Source organism: Colius striatus, chromosome 2 (assembly GCF_028858725.1).
Source record: "Colius striatus isolate bColStr4 chromosome 2, bColStr4.1.hap1, whole genome shotgun sequence".
In the NCBI taxonomy this organism is placed as follows: Eukaryota; Metazoa; Chordata; class Aves; order Coliiformes; family Coliidae; genus Colius; species Colius striatus.
This window is the reverse complement of record NC_084760.1, coordinates 14,181,064-14,195,518: the sequence shown is the minus strand read 5'-3', so window position 1 is coordinate 14,195,518 and position 14,455 is coordinate 14,181,064. Positions and strand designations below refer to the sequence as shown.

Sequence of the window (14,455 nt, the reverse complement as noted above, 5' to 3'; positions counted from 1 at the left end):
TAGTGCTTTTGAATCCTGAGAAGTGAAGGAAATGATGCGATATGGGTAAGCTGTGTAGCACTAAGTTTTCCTTTTCTGACCTGCCAGTTCTTTGTACTCCCCTGTACAGAAAACTACCTGGAGGGGGCGACAGGGCAGTTCTGCAGAGGTGACATCTCGAACCTTGTACCTAGGGCTAGATAAACAGCTCAGATCAGTGGTATTTTTTTAAAGTTAGATTTGCTGCATGCTTGAGAAGTTCCGTGATTGTCTATCTACCACGTTAACTAGAAAGTCTGTTCATTGATTAATTGCCATTGTAGTGCTGATGGTCCACGGATATGAGAGGCAAGGTATTTGGGAAGAAGTTATAAAAAGTTATACGGGGAAAAGTCATTTATTCTCATAAGCAAACTGATTGAGATATTTAGAAAAAGCATAAGAGCTTTTGGCATACAGCTGTCACCTTGTGTTCTTCATGACAAAGATTTGGTGTGAGAAAGATCTTGACATTATATCTGTCTGTTCCTCTCTGCATATTTTACCAGTTTGGTTAGCAAAGGCTCTATCCCTAAAAATCTCTAAATTCAATTTACAATCCTACTGTAAAGTCAAAAGTTCATTTTTCTTAATACTCTCACATCTTTTTTTAAGGTTTTATTCACTCTTCCTTAAGGCTTCATTCTTAAGTGAGTTGTATTATTCTGAAGACTTCTATAGATGCTTCCTCTTGTGTGAACGGTGTAACTGTTTTTTGTTTTGGTACTGAAACCTAACCTGTTTATCTGAAACCTAATTAAAAAAAAAAAAAAAAAAGATAGTCTTGATGTGTATATTTATCCAGGAAATGAGATGGTTAAATGTGCTTTGTACCAAATGCATTCGAAGAATGTCACTGTTATACTGACTTTGTGAAACAGATATGTATTATTATATGTATTATATGTATTATTATATTTAACTACATAGTTGAATATGTAGTTATATTTTCCTGGTATTCTCTCAGTTTTGTCATGCATTTTATATGCTTTGAAATTGTGACTCGTGGAATTTCTGTTTGTTTGAGTCTTTTTAACTGCTAAACTGGGATAATAATCCTTATTTCTGGGTGGCATCTCTCACGAGGAGAACACATTCCCTTACCTATGGTTTTTTTTTTCTTTTGTTGCTGATTAACTCACAGCCTTACAGCCTTGATTATAGCCCTTATGAAAGCATAAGAACAAAGACGTCTGAGCAAAACTGAACTATAGGTTTGATTGTAACGAGGCAGCTCATAAATAAATAATTGAAGTATTTTGTGTAGATGGGAATGATTATATTTTAAATATCTTTCTCTGGCAATTATCAATGTAGTTTCTAATTATTTATTAAATGAATATGAAAACACCTACATCTCACTTGTGATAGCAAAGCAGTGTTCTTTCTTTTTACAGGTAATCTAACTTGGCAAGATTGTTTCCTTCCTGGGCATAGAGCTCAGGGTGATCTCCTATCCTAATTTACAATAATTAGAAAGGATTTTATTCTTTTAAGTTTAGAGTCTTATCTCTGTGTTGCAGAATAAGGAATTCTGAAAAATATATGTATTTTTTATTATTTTAGGGTGCCCTTGAAAGTGGAACAAGCAAACAACGCTCGTGATGCCTTGGCTAAAACAGTGTATAGTCATCTGTTTGACCATGTAGTAAACAGAGTAAACCAATGTTTTCCGTTTGAGACTTCTTCCTTCTTCATTGGAGTTCTAGATATAGCTGGTTTTGGTAAGTAAACTTAAAAAATAATTCATTTTCTACTTGTCTATTATTAACACCAAAGAGTCAATGATAAATTCTGTAATGGAGAGTGGGAGGGTTTCTTTTTGTTGGTGGTGGGTGGGATGTCTTGCAAGAGCTCAAGAAAGATGTCAAAAGAGTAGATAAACCCTCATTTTCCTGAGGTACAAGAATGTGGTGGAGGTCTAGAGCTCCTCTTGATGACCTAATAACACTAATAAGTGATAGTTTGAAACTACTCATCTTTTTAATGATTCCTGTAGTGTCTACATAGACACAGCTGTTGAAGGACAAAAAACTTAGAAAGGAATCTTACTGTGACCACCTAGTAAAATTAAGAAAGATATTACATGCGCATGCTGTTTCCCCATTCAGTCCTGAGAAGACCAGTGCACAGGGATAGAGATGCAGATGAAGTCTCTGAATTTTGGAGAAATGCTACCTGTCATTACAGAGTTGGACTTTGGGCTCCTGATTGCCCAAACGTCATGGGCATTGATGGCTCCTGTAAAGCTTTTTGTCCTGAGGTTCAGAACAGGCCATGTTTTCTGGTGTGCTCTAGCCCTGCTAAGGTGGTCCAAGAACAGCAAAAAAGGGAACTTCTGTTTTTTAGGTCTTTAGAACTATGACATCCTGTGCCAACCTGTTCTAACATAGTTGCATGAGGATGTATTGGTATAGTTTCTATCTATGCTAGCACCTTGCTTTGGTTTTGCTGCCAGATATAACTGTCTATTACTTGTCTTAGAAATATGATCAGCTGTGGTATTTTTCTACATGCAACTTGAAAATCTGTAAAAGCTTTTATTTTACTTAAAGAAACAGATGTGGATCTGAATACATCTTTAAATATTAGCACTGAGAAGCTTCTCTTATTTTCTATGTAACGAAAATTCTTGGCACACTGGTTTGTCATAGAAGCTTAACTTCTGTTTTTCAGAATACTTTGAACACAACAGCTTTGAACAGTTCTGTATTAACTACTGCAATGAAAAACTGCAGCAGTTTTTTAATGAAAGGATTCTGAAAGAGGTATGTTGTATTTGGTGTACTTGATATGTTATATTTGAGGATTTAGATATTTTTTTTAATGGAGATATTTAAAGTAGTGCTACTGTCCATAAGATTGCACATTAGGCTTAGATTACAAAAAAAGTCAATTAACCAGCTGTTTTGGCACCATGTGACACTTGGTTGTGCCAGAAAACAATACGGCTCTTTGGAGACCAACAATCTTTTTTTCTTCTTCCTTTTTAACCATTCATTAAAATGAAGCATCCGTAAACTAATCCATATCTCATACCTAATGGGAATATCTAATCGCATGGGTTTATCATTAAGGAGGTGAAGTCTGAGTACATTGAGCTGTGGAAGGAAGTTCTAAAATATGTATTGATTCATGCCGTATTTAAAAATGTCTTTGTGTTTAAATAAAACCAAACAGTATTTTTAGTGGGGAAAAAAAAGTGCATCGTGAATGATGTTTTCGCTTTTCAATTACTCTTTCAAAATTTATTTTGTTTAATTAGGAACAAGAGCTTTACCAGAAGGAAGGCCTGGGGGTTAATGAAGTGCGCTATGTAGATAATCAGGACTGCATAGGTATGTACTTCTTGAAATGTCATACTAATTGTTAGTATCATGGAGAAAAAAAGCTTCAAGCAGAAGAGACAAAATATGCATAGCACTAGTGATTATGTGCTTTTAATGAGTGTTGCAACCTTGTGACTTCTTCCAGCTTTGAAAAGCATTCCAGTTCTGGTTGATAATAGAGGCATGTTATCCTTCAGTGTGTAATAAGTGCAGCTGAGACTTGTGAATTTCTTATGCATTTTTCTAGCAAAACAAATGGAACATCTAAGCAGTAAATAAAATGAAGAAGGGTGTGAGGATGTCTGGGGAAAAATATTCCATAACCGAAAAAAAAGATTCCATCCCATTCCTCACACTATTTTTGAGCTAATGAACAAACAAACTAATGAATCACAGGTAACAAGCTGTGTATGTTACTGCTGCTTTTAGATTCACACAGACTGATACACCAAAGGATTAAGGTTGTGGTGTTTTGTTTTTTTCCCCTCTGTGTTCAACTTTTCTGCAAACTGGTATATTGTGAACAAAAGTTCATCTTGCTTTTGCATTTACAGTAATTTGCTTATGGTAACTAGTCAGTCCTGGCTGAGCAGAAGATTCAGAATCTGTTTCAAAATGTCTGGAGATGTTCCTATGTGACCTGATCTAGGTAGACCTGCTTCTGCAGGGGGGTTGGACTAGATGATCTCTAAAGGTCCCTTCCAACCCCTACCATTCTATGTCTGGTTCTTTTGAGTTTCTATAGCTCTGCTGAAGAAGTTTTCACTTTGTCAGATAGGACTGTAGTCACTAACTCTGACTTGACTGAAAACAAACCTTGTTAAGCAAACCTCTGGCCATCTTGTGAAAAACCAAGAGGAAGGTATCTGGAGGAGGAAACAAAAGCACAGCAACAGGAGGTAGCAACTGTTGATATAAATCTTGCATCCTCTAGTGGTTTACAGCTGTGTGTATGAGCTTGTTCCCAAAAGTAATGTTACAGTTCAGACTGTTTTGTTTCTATAAAAAGGGTTGTTTCCTGCAAGTGTATGGTGGTTTTTATGTGTGTTTGGTTTTTTTTTTTAAAAAACATATCTGAGGATCAAAAGGAGTTCTCTTGTGCCAGTTGGAAGAGTTTTCTCTCTAACTCATAGTGGGGAAAATGGGTGAGATTTTAGAGATTGTAGCTAAGTTGTTGCCTTTTCCTGCCACAGAAAAGGTTTGAGCAGCTTACTTGAGACAAGTAGCAATCTCTCAGTCATGACTTCTTTTATTATTCCAGCCAATATATGACATCACCAGAGATTTGACACTTTATTATATGAGTTATGCTTATCCAAGTTAACAAAATTATACATGTTAAAACCATAGCATATATATGTTCATTCTTGTGTAGTCAGGAGAAAACAATTTTTTGCTACTTTTGAAGTGAGTAGGAAAAATAATGTTAATTTCTGTCAAAATATGATATTGTTTAACATGTCAGACCAGGCTGGTGATAGTAGTGAACATGTAGGAATATTAACTGTCACAAAAGAGTGTTATGTTTACATGGACAATTATTTAACACTATAGAAGAATCTTTGAAACAAACATTGGTTTGTTAGGATGTTTTGGTGGAATGGTAGTCATCTCTGAAGCTAGATTAGGTTATTCAGGTTTTGTAAGTGTAAATTCTTTGTATTGGGACTGTCTTTGTGCTTTATATGTATTGCCTCCTGCTGTTTACAGTCTGTGGTAAGAGTTCATAGGCACTGCTGCAGTACAGCAGTACAAGTGTTAGTCATTTCTTCCTTTACTCAGAAAAAAAGTAGGTAGTAAAAATTCCTCTTTCAAGGACAGCTCTGTACTTAATACAAAAAAAAAATTAAAAGGTGCAAAATTCTTGTGTCTATTAGTTTCAGAGCATGAATTTCTGTCAGCTTTCAAGAGTTTTTGTATATGTGTGTGAGAGGTCAAGGCAATACCCTTGCATAAAGTTGCGAAACCACCGTGTGCTCAAGTCTGATCTGCCTTGAAACAAATACTTTTCATTTTTCTCTTTGGATCCCGTTGTCAGTGGAAGTATGTGCCTTTTCTTGCTTTCAGTTTTGACATGTGAAACGTGGATGAAAAGCTTAAAAAAAACTCCCCAAGAATATAAGCAATTATTCCATGAAGACCTATGCTCATACAACAGAAACATTTAAGCACCTTTTAGTAATTAGATGACTAAATTCAACTTGAGACTCAGAGTAAAAATCAAACTATCTAGGCCTGATCTTTTTTTCCCCTTCTTCCTTATGTTATAGTCAGAACTTGATATGTGTAGGCAATTGAATAAATCAACGATTCAGATATATAGAATTGATTTGCAATGACTTTTTGTATTTTGTATTAACAGCTTTTCCTAGATACTTTTATACGGAATCAGTTGAGTAGTATTTTAAACTTGTAATATTCAGTTCTAATATGAGTTTACTAAATTTTTGTAAACATATTTTGTTTTCTTAATAGATTTGATTGAAGCAAAATTAATAGGTGTACTGGATATTTTGGATGAAGAAAATCGTCTTCCCCAACCAAGCGACCAGCATTTCACTTCAGTTGTACACCAAAAACACAAGGAACATTTCAGACTTTCTGTAGGTTTCTTTTTTGCTATCTGTATTGTTTTAATAAAACTGGTCTTGGAACACTTGATAGTAACACTTCAATTTAATGAAAACCTTTCGTAGGAAACCTCATACCACACCAGTCTCCGTAATCCACATTCTATTGTTAAGGATGTTTGGTTATTAAGTTTGTTGAAAAGTTCACTGAAGGCTTAAGTCTTCTAGCAGTTCTAATATCCTGCTGAAACTGAAGCCATATTCTTCATTGACATTTGAGATTTGTTAACATGTGATGCATGGCAAGGAAATAAAAATGCATTTTAATTTAGATTATTTCATATCACATGAGCTATCTTGGAGCTATCTTGTTGTTCCTTTCAAAAATTTGTTTGCTTTAGAGGATATTTCACTCACATGGAAGGGTCTAGTTGGCGCTTCAGAGATGAAAATAAGGAACATACAAGGCAAATCTGTTTATTGTTATTTATTTAACATACAGCACTCTGTGGAAGATTAATACATGTTACTGAAATTTCTATACATGACTTCTGTTGAAGTGTGGGGAAAAAAAGTTAATTCCCTGGTGAAAAAATGCAAGCAAAGGGACACAAGTGAGATTGTCATCCATTTGCCTTTTGTTAAGTTTCCATTTAAAATCCACTTAATCTTATTTAACTGGGTTGCCATGCAATTAAACATTTTTGTCATTCTTTTGTATTGTCTTGGTTTGAGTAGGCATGGCAGGCATCATCACAATTGTACTAAAGGAAGTGTCACTTTTATCAACCTAGTGCTCCTGGCAACGTCCTGGTGATGTTTTACTCTCTGGTGTAATTCTTTGTAATTCAACTTTTCAATTTCAGATTCCTAGAAAATCTAAATTGGCTGTTCACAGAAATATCAGAGATGATGAAGGCTTTATTATCCGACACTTTGCAGGAGCAGTCTGCTATGAGACGGTAAGTTTATTTACACAGAAGTCTGTTTCGTTATGCTTTGTATTACTTTTCTGTGTCTATAGGTGTATTTTTCAATGCATATAGGTTAACACAATTTCCTTTCATCAGAAGAGAAATCTGGGAGTTGAGATGTCTTAGCTTTGAAACTAATTTTGTGAGTGTGTGGCAGACTTGACAGTTTCTTTTGTCTTCTCAGAGTACAGACTGTTTTGGTGATGTACTCTGTATAAAAGTTTGTTTAAAATCTATAGGTAATGATGTCAATAATAAATATATTGATTCATGATGTACTGCAAATTATACATCAACAGATATTTGCATCTTGGGGAGAGGAATATACTGTGATATAAAAGTATGGGTAGACTTAAGAGTAGCTTTTCAGAAGCATGCGTATATTTCTATGCAATCACTGTTTATGTTATATTAAAAATCACATTTTATATTTGTTTTCCATTTCTACTGGCAATAGAATCATTTGAGTAAGAATGCAAAATATGTAAAGTCACTACCCTCAAAATACATTCCAGATTCTTGTTCTTTTCTGACTGTTTATCAGACAGAAACATTGAAACACCTGAAGCCAGTATTTAAAACCTTTTTTTTTTAAACAGAAGATACATAATGCTTCATTTTTCTGGTCTATAACTCCAGTGAATAAGAGGGAAGCTACTTCCAAAGGTGTCTTTTTGTCATTTGAAAATGCATACTTTGAGCTTGTTCTTATTTGCTTCAAAATACTCCAGGAATGGTAGTGATTGCTGTGCTGTTTTGAAGTAGGTATGTTCTGTAGGTCATTTTACAGGTGAGAAGACTGAAGTCTCTATATTACCTATCTGACTTTTCAGAGGCTACTCAGCGAGTCAGTAGCAAAATAATAAATAAAATTGGAACACATTTGTTTCAAGTGCACTGTGTTTAACTGTGTGCCTGATCATGATATGTTAGTAATACCTTAAGAGTGTCTTCAGGAGCAGAGGAGCCAGGTATGAGTATATAAGCACTTCTGTCAGAGCTAATCAGATATGAGGTAGCTTTGGTCCAGAAGATATGTTGATCCACTTAATTTGTGTCTTTCCTCGGAAAGACTTAGCTTGAGCCTTAAAACTTTTGGACTATAGCTGCCTTGTACATCACCTGTTATTTGTTTCTTTCTCATTGCACTTGTGGCAGTTCTCACAGTCTGATTTGTGGTGAGAATGCTCAGCTGGCTGCATTTATATTCCAGTCTTGTGTTTTTACAGTCCAAGGGAATTTTGGAGGCCTGTGTTTCTCTTCACATCAACATTACATCATTTTTATGGGATATCTGGCAAATTCAATTTTTCTTTAAATCAGACTTGACCTCCTCTGTTCATAAATATTGAAGTCAGCATTAGAGTTGCACTAAAAGCTATTGAGAATTTTTCTTAATGTGAAATTAGATACTAGTGTCTTGATCTCTGAATTTCAGTGTTAGATGTTGTTTTTAACATCTAGAAGTTAGCCACTTTAAATAAACGAGAGAGGTAGGTTTGTTGAAAGGGACAATATCTTTTATTATAGCAGCTGTTCTTAAAGTAATCACAGTGCTACTAAAATAACCATTTTTCATTTAATTTTACAAACTATGTGGATGCACCAATTAGTGTGCATTTTAATTCTTATTTCACAACAGAACTTAAGTGATATTACAAGCAGTGAAAGAACTAAGCTTCTCAGAACTCCCAAGTGGAGTGTGCCAAGTGCTGGAAATGGAAACAAGGCAGATAATTGTCAGCAAAAACACAGCTGATCTCTATAAAAGGCACTTTACCTTGGCTTTCATGATTCCACAACATCCTTCAAATTAAAGGATATCTTTTCTCTCTGTCGTTAGAGTTTTATGTGCCCAGTTGAAGAGCTGTTTGGAATAATGTATGAATATTTACTCCACATATTCTTGCTGTTTTTTTCAATTAAATATCTCACTTTGTTTTCTTTAATTTCCATTACTGGAGCAGTGAAACAAATGTGCTATTATTTCTTTGATTGTCTTTTCAGATGCAATTTGTGGAAAAAAACAATGATGCTTTACACATGTCCCTTGAATCTCTTATATGTGAATCCAAGGACAAGTTTGTTCGCCAGCTGTTTGAATCTAACACTAACAACAACAAGGACTCCAAACAAAAAGCTGGGAAACTTAATTTCATCAGTGTGGGAAACAAATTCAAGGTAACATTATATAGCAAAGAATATACCTTGTAATATCTGCAAATTTTAAGTAGAACCTAAGATTGGAAGCAAGTAGCTGTAACTTGAGATTCAGACAAAGAAAATTTTGTTAAATAGACTTTTTTCTGCTGAATTTTAAGAAACCAGTATATTCAAGCCACATGCTGTGCATTTCTGTCAAAAAGATATTTCATAATGGTCCTTACAAAGATCATATAGTAATTTTTAAGTCAGAATTATTCAAAGCCACATAGAAGTCTATTCAAAAGGTTTAAAGTCTTGAGATCTAAATTTGGATTCGGTGGCCTTTAAGGGGTTCTAAATGTGTCAAAAAATGTTCTTCCATCCTATCTTAACCTTATCTAACCAAACCACTGTTTTTCCTCTTCAGAAATATAGTCATGGCTTTCACAGAAAAATGTTCACTGTGCTGAATGTTTCCTTTCTCAATACCCGAATTTGATGCTTCTCCTCATTTTCTCCTATCTTCTGCTTGTTGTAAAGCTGATCTTCAAACCTTGTCTTCTCCAAATGTTTTCTGCATCCTTTTCTAATTCAGAAGTTTTATTTTAGCTGGACTATTCCAGCTCAGGATGGCTAGAGAAAGAACTGTAGGGGAATTAAGAGATGAAAAGCAGGCACAACCATGAGCTGCAGGTAACTTTTTCAATCTCATGGATTTACTGTTGTTAGAGCTGCTGCAATTTCAGCAAGAGCTCTTCTCAATGCATCTGGGCCAGATCCAATGAAAAACTTGTATGCCTTCAAGACAAGTGCTGCAACATTTTTCATATACTGCCTTACTTAGGGCACATAAAACCCATATAATGTTCCTAGCTAGACTCCTTAGGCAATCCTGAGGAAAGCATGTATCTTGGAGAATCCAAAAACTTTCTTGTAGGGTGGGGCACTGCCAACAGCAGAAGAGCGTCTCTGCATTTGTGCTCCATGTCAAGGTTAAGTGCTTAATCAGGACTGCAAATTAAATTCCTTCTTGCATAATCATATCTCGTGGCTAGTGTTTAAAAGTGTTCTCTAAAAATGCAAGACATGAAGAGCAGGAAGGATGGTAGCAGCACGGTATTCTGCTTCAGATCTGTACTGTATTGAGTGGTTTATGTCTAGTGTATTTCATTGAATCACAGAATGGTAGGGATTGGAAGGGACATTTGGAGATCATCTAGTCCAACCCCTCTGCAGAAGCAGGTTTCACCTAGATCAGGTCACACAGGAATGTGTCCGGGCAGGTCTTGAAGACCTCCAAGGAAGGAGCCTCCACACCGTCCCTGGGCAGCCTGTGCCAGGGCTACCTCACCTCAACAGCGAAATAATTTTTCCTTATGTTTAAATGGAACTTTTTTCTGTTCCAGCTTCATAGAATCATAGAATAGCAGGGATTGGAAAGGACCTTTAGAGATAATCTAGTCCAACCCCCTTCATCCCATTACCCCTTGTCCTGTTGCTAGACACAGTAGAAAAAAAGGATGTCCCAACCTCCTGACATCCACCATTTAGATATTTGTAAATATTAATGAGATCCGACCTCAGTCTCCTCCAGACTAAATTTCCTGTAGTGTCAAGTATTGGTCAGTCTGACAAACAGATTCTCCTTATACTTTTCTGGGGATGAGGCATTTAAATAGGAATTGTTTAGCCTTCTCTCTTGAATTTTGCTCTGACCATTTTTTGCTGCTCTTTCTTATGATATAGTCATAGCAGAATTAAAATGAACCATTTGGTTCATTTTAAAATAAAAAGCATGATTAGAAGGCAGACTGAATAATGGAATTACATACAGATAAGCCATCTCCTGAGCAAACCTCACACCAGGAATCTGTTGTCGGTGAAGCTAGAATCTATTTGCTTTCATAACCTTATTTTCAACATGAAACCAGCTGTAGCAGCTTTGAGATAATTTCCACTTTCTTCCATCTGGGTTTTCAATTCCTCTTGACTTTTGCACCCCACATGCAGTAGATATGGACAGGTGAATTATACCGTTGTCCAAGGAGGGCTGAAGTAAAAACAGAGGTGTTTTTAGGTTATGCAGTAATTGAGTTGGGAAATTTTGGACTTTGGAGTTCACCTGTACCCCTAGAACATGACTAAAGTCTTCTTTGGATCTGGCCCATCAATCTATAGTTCTTTCAATGTTTTCAAGTTTCATGGTATTTTGAATGTATGTGTTACTTCCAGTAATTCATTTAGTGTTACCTTCTCAGATACAACATGTGCTGCTGATGAACACTAATAGCCTTGAAAATTTCTCTTCAGATGACTGAATTCTGTTATCTTAGTAGAAGCTTTATCTCTTTCAGAATAAGAATTCTTAGTGTATCACTATGTAAATCAGTCTCAAATTCTTCTGTCAATTATTAGATGATGTTACTAGGGATTTCTCGTTATGAAATCCTTCACACATCCCTTCCTTATAACCAATATAAATTATTTCTCATAAATCAATTAAGGAAATAATGATTAACTAGTTCATCAGATCTACTCAAGAATCTTTGAGATGATTTTACCTTACTGTGGTAATGATGAATTAAGTCATGATAATTCAAAGAGCAGTAGTTCTAGCAATATTCTGCATTCATGTCATCATTTCATTAGTGAAATTTACCTGAGAATGGCTCCGGTTTATTTCTTGTCAGATCATGGAGTATAAGGAAGGGTTATTTTTCTTCTAGCAGAACTGCATTTTGTTGATGGAAATTAGGCCGTCCCTTCCAAAACTGAGCACTTCTAACTTAAGAAAACATAAAGCTTATATTCAAATATATAAAGAATATGTGTAAGTGAGAACTGAGCAGGAGGTTATTAGTGTTTGTCATGCCTCTTGTGGCACTCCTTCTCTCTTTCTAACCATTATCCATGATAAGTTAAAAAAACATCAAACCACTTTTATCCACTGCAAAGATGACTGGCAGCTGTAAGCAATGCATATTGCCCAAATCTGGTTTCTTGGATTCAAAGTAATTGAAAGGTTTGATTAAAAAAAAATAAAAACAGTAAAAAAAATCAGATCCTTTCAATTGTGATTCTGGTACAGGAACTGAGGAATATGTTAGGACGTGCAGAATTTTCTTACTTCAGTCTATATATGTAAAGCTTGCTATTAAACTAGAAAGGCTGGTACAGTAGTAATTGATGTGGTAAAACAGACATATCTGTAAAGTAAAAGTGTATCTTATTTTCTGAAGTGATTCTGGAATATTTTAAGTCCCTGCTGATTACATTAAATGGCAATTGTAACTTGTTTTCCTTGATAGCTTTAAGTCTCTACTGTTCCTGTAGACTTGCCCCCAAATAATCTTCAGATTTTGATCTTTTCTCATCGCAGTATGTTTAAATCCAGCCTCAATAAATGTGACTTTAAAATTATAGCCTATTGTCATCAACAGAGAATTACAAATTTGGAATTAAAAGCAGATTATGCAGGTTCATTTACATAACTGTTGACTTACCTTCAAGAAAACCCTGAGCAGGTCTGTTACAGCTTAAATTTGGGCTTTCACAAATTTTCAATGTATTTAAAAAAATGTTGCTGATCAGTCTAATTTTCTTTATAATTTTATTACATAACCATTATTTCCTTTAATTTTCCTAAGTGGGCTTGCACTTGTTTTTGATAACTATGTTGTAGTAAGTAGCTATTCCATACGGTATCATACTGTTTAACAAACACAAGCAATTTCATGAGGACCATTCATGCACACTTGCATGGTTTTGGCCATTAAAATTTGTGGATATTTGATTTATCTGTTCTGTCTGATTTACTAACAATGAACGTGCATGCAGTGATGCTGTACCACTAGTCTGTGTGTATATTTCTGTAGCCGTCATGCAAGACTCTTGAAATATCGGTTTTCTTTTACAGACTCAGTTAAATTTACTTCTTGAGAAGCTTCACAGCACTGTAAGTATATATATAAATGTGAATTCATAATTTTCTGAAGTAAGTCAAATATCTCAACAGTATGGTTTACAGTAAATGTGATCAGTAATTGCTTTAGAGGTTGCAGTTGTGTGGTACTTTTAAAGTGTCTTGCTTTGCAGGTGATGTCTATTGAGTTACTTTAAAGAAAACCCAGAACACCACCTTTAAAAAAGTTGTTGTAGAATGAAAGTTATGTAGTCTGAGTAAACAATAAGAAATCTGTCTTTTTTGGCACTTTTACTTCTTCCTATTTACTGGTTATCATTGATGGCTAATCTGCAGAAGATTGAGAGATGTTATTTAGAAGTAAGGCAGATGATAATCTGTCACTAATTATTGCCTTGAGAGTCCATAAAGCTATTAAAAAAATGTTTTATTTTACTTTTGTGGCTGACCATCTGTGCATTTACAACCTAAGAATCTGACTCCCCTAATGAGTATTTGCTAATTTAGTTGATGTAATTTGATAGTTTGTGGAATTCTCCCTGTAGTTCAACACACCACATGTTCTAACCAATTCTGGATACGAGGTTATACTGCACCAAAAAAAGAAAAAAGGGGGAAAAACACAGGAAACAAAAGGGGCAGATGTTGGAGTGCAGCCAACATTAAGGTTTTACTGTACTCGTGAGGACAGTCTGAAAGAAAGATGATCTCTTTCACACATAACACTCTGGAAATGGTACCTAGTCCAGGGAAAAAAAATATGTGGCCAGGCCTTTGCCCTAGTCTGAGTTTAGCTAACTCATCACTAAGGATGTATTGTTAATACAGAGCTCCCTTGGCAGGTGCTCTTGTCACTTGTGGCTAAGAGATGGAAAAAGAGAGAACACTGCAAACCAGTAGTAATGCTGTGTTTTCTCAGTGCCATTTTTGGTTTAGATTTTAAGATAGGTTATCATTAGCAGCCACTTGTTATAGGACAATATGAATAACTGGATGTTTGGTGTGTTTTTTTAAAATGTTATCATCAATGGATGTGAAATATTCGGAGAAAGCAGTGGTCAAAACTGTAGAGATAGCCCATGTTGTGATAAGAGAAGAATAGACTGGAACAACAAGGGGGAAGGGAGAGTGAAGACATGGGCCAAAAGAAAATGTAAAAAGAATAAGTTAGAAGAAAAGAAGATCATGTTCATTTGGCATGATTTGAGTGTCGCAAGGCTGGTATCATGCACGTTCACTGAGGAGAACTCTGGAGGACTAAGGCATTTAGGTTGATGTGACTCTGTATGATAATGAGGGTAATAGAATCTAGACTGCTAAATTGCACTTAGATTGTATTAATGTTATGAAGAACAGTTCAGTGGAAGCTCAAAACTTAAGGATCCAATTAATAGCTTGAGCATTGAGATCAGTTAGAGGAAGACCAAAGCTAGAGTGATATATATGATATAAGTGGTATATGAGAGAAAAGGAATGTCAGCATTTCTCTTTTGCAAT

The 14,455-nt window shown here is 35.4% G+C and overlaps 1 protein-coding gene across 3 annotated transcripts in view; it reads left to right on the top strand.

Moving 5' to 3' along the window:
• MYO6 (myosin VI) overlaps nt 1-14,455 on the top strand; it is a 114,676-nt gene that overhangs the window by 71,804 nt on the left and 28,417 nt on the right. For all 3 annotated transcript variants that reach the window (XM_061989561.1, XM_061989559.1, XM_061989560.1), the window contains exons 13-19: nt 1,585-1,742; nt 2,695-2,786; nt 3,284-3,356; nt 5,823-5,950; nt 6,784-6,879; nt 8,899-9,072; nt 12,953-12,991. In XM_061989561.1, the coding sequence (XP_061845545.1) occupies nt 1,585-1,742; nt 2,695-2,786; nt 3,284-3,356; nt 5,823-5,950; nt 6,784-6,879; nt 8,899-9,072; nt 12,953-12,991 (760 nt within the window). The remainder of the gene's footprint in view (nt 1-1,584; nt 1,743-2,694; nt 2,787-3,283; nt 3,357-5,822; nt 5,951-6,783; nt 6,880-8,898; nt 9,073-12,952; nt 12,992-14,455) is intronic.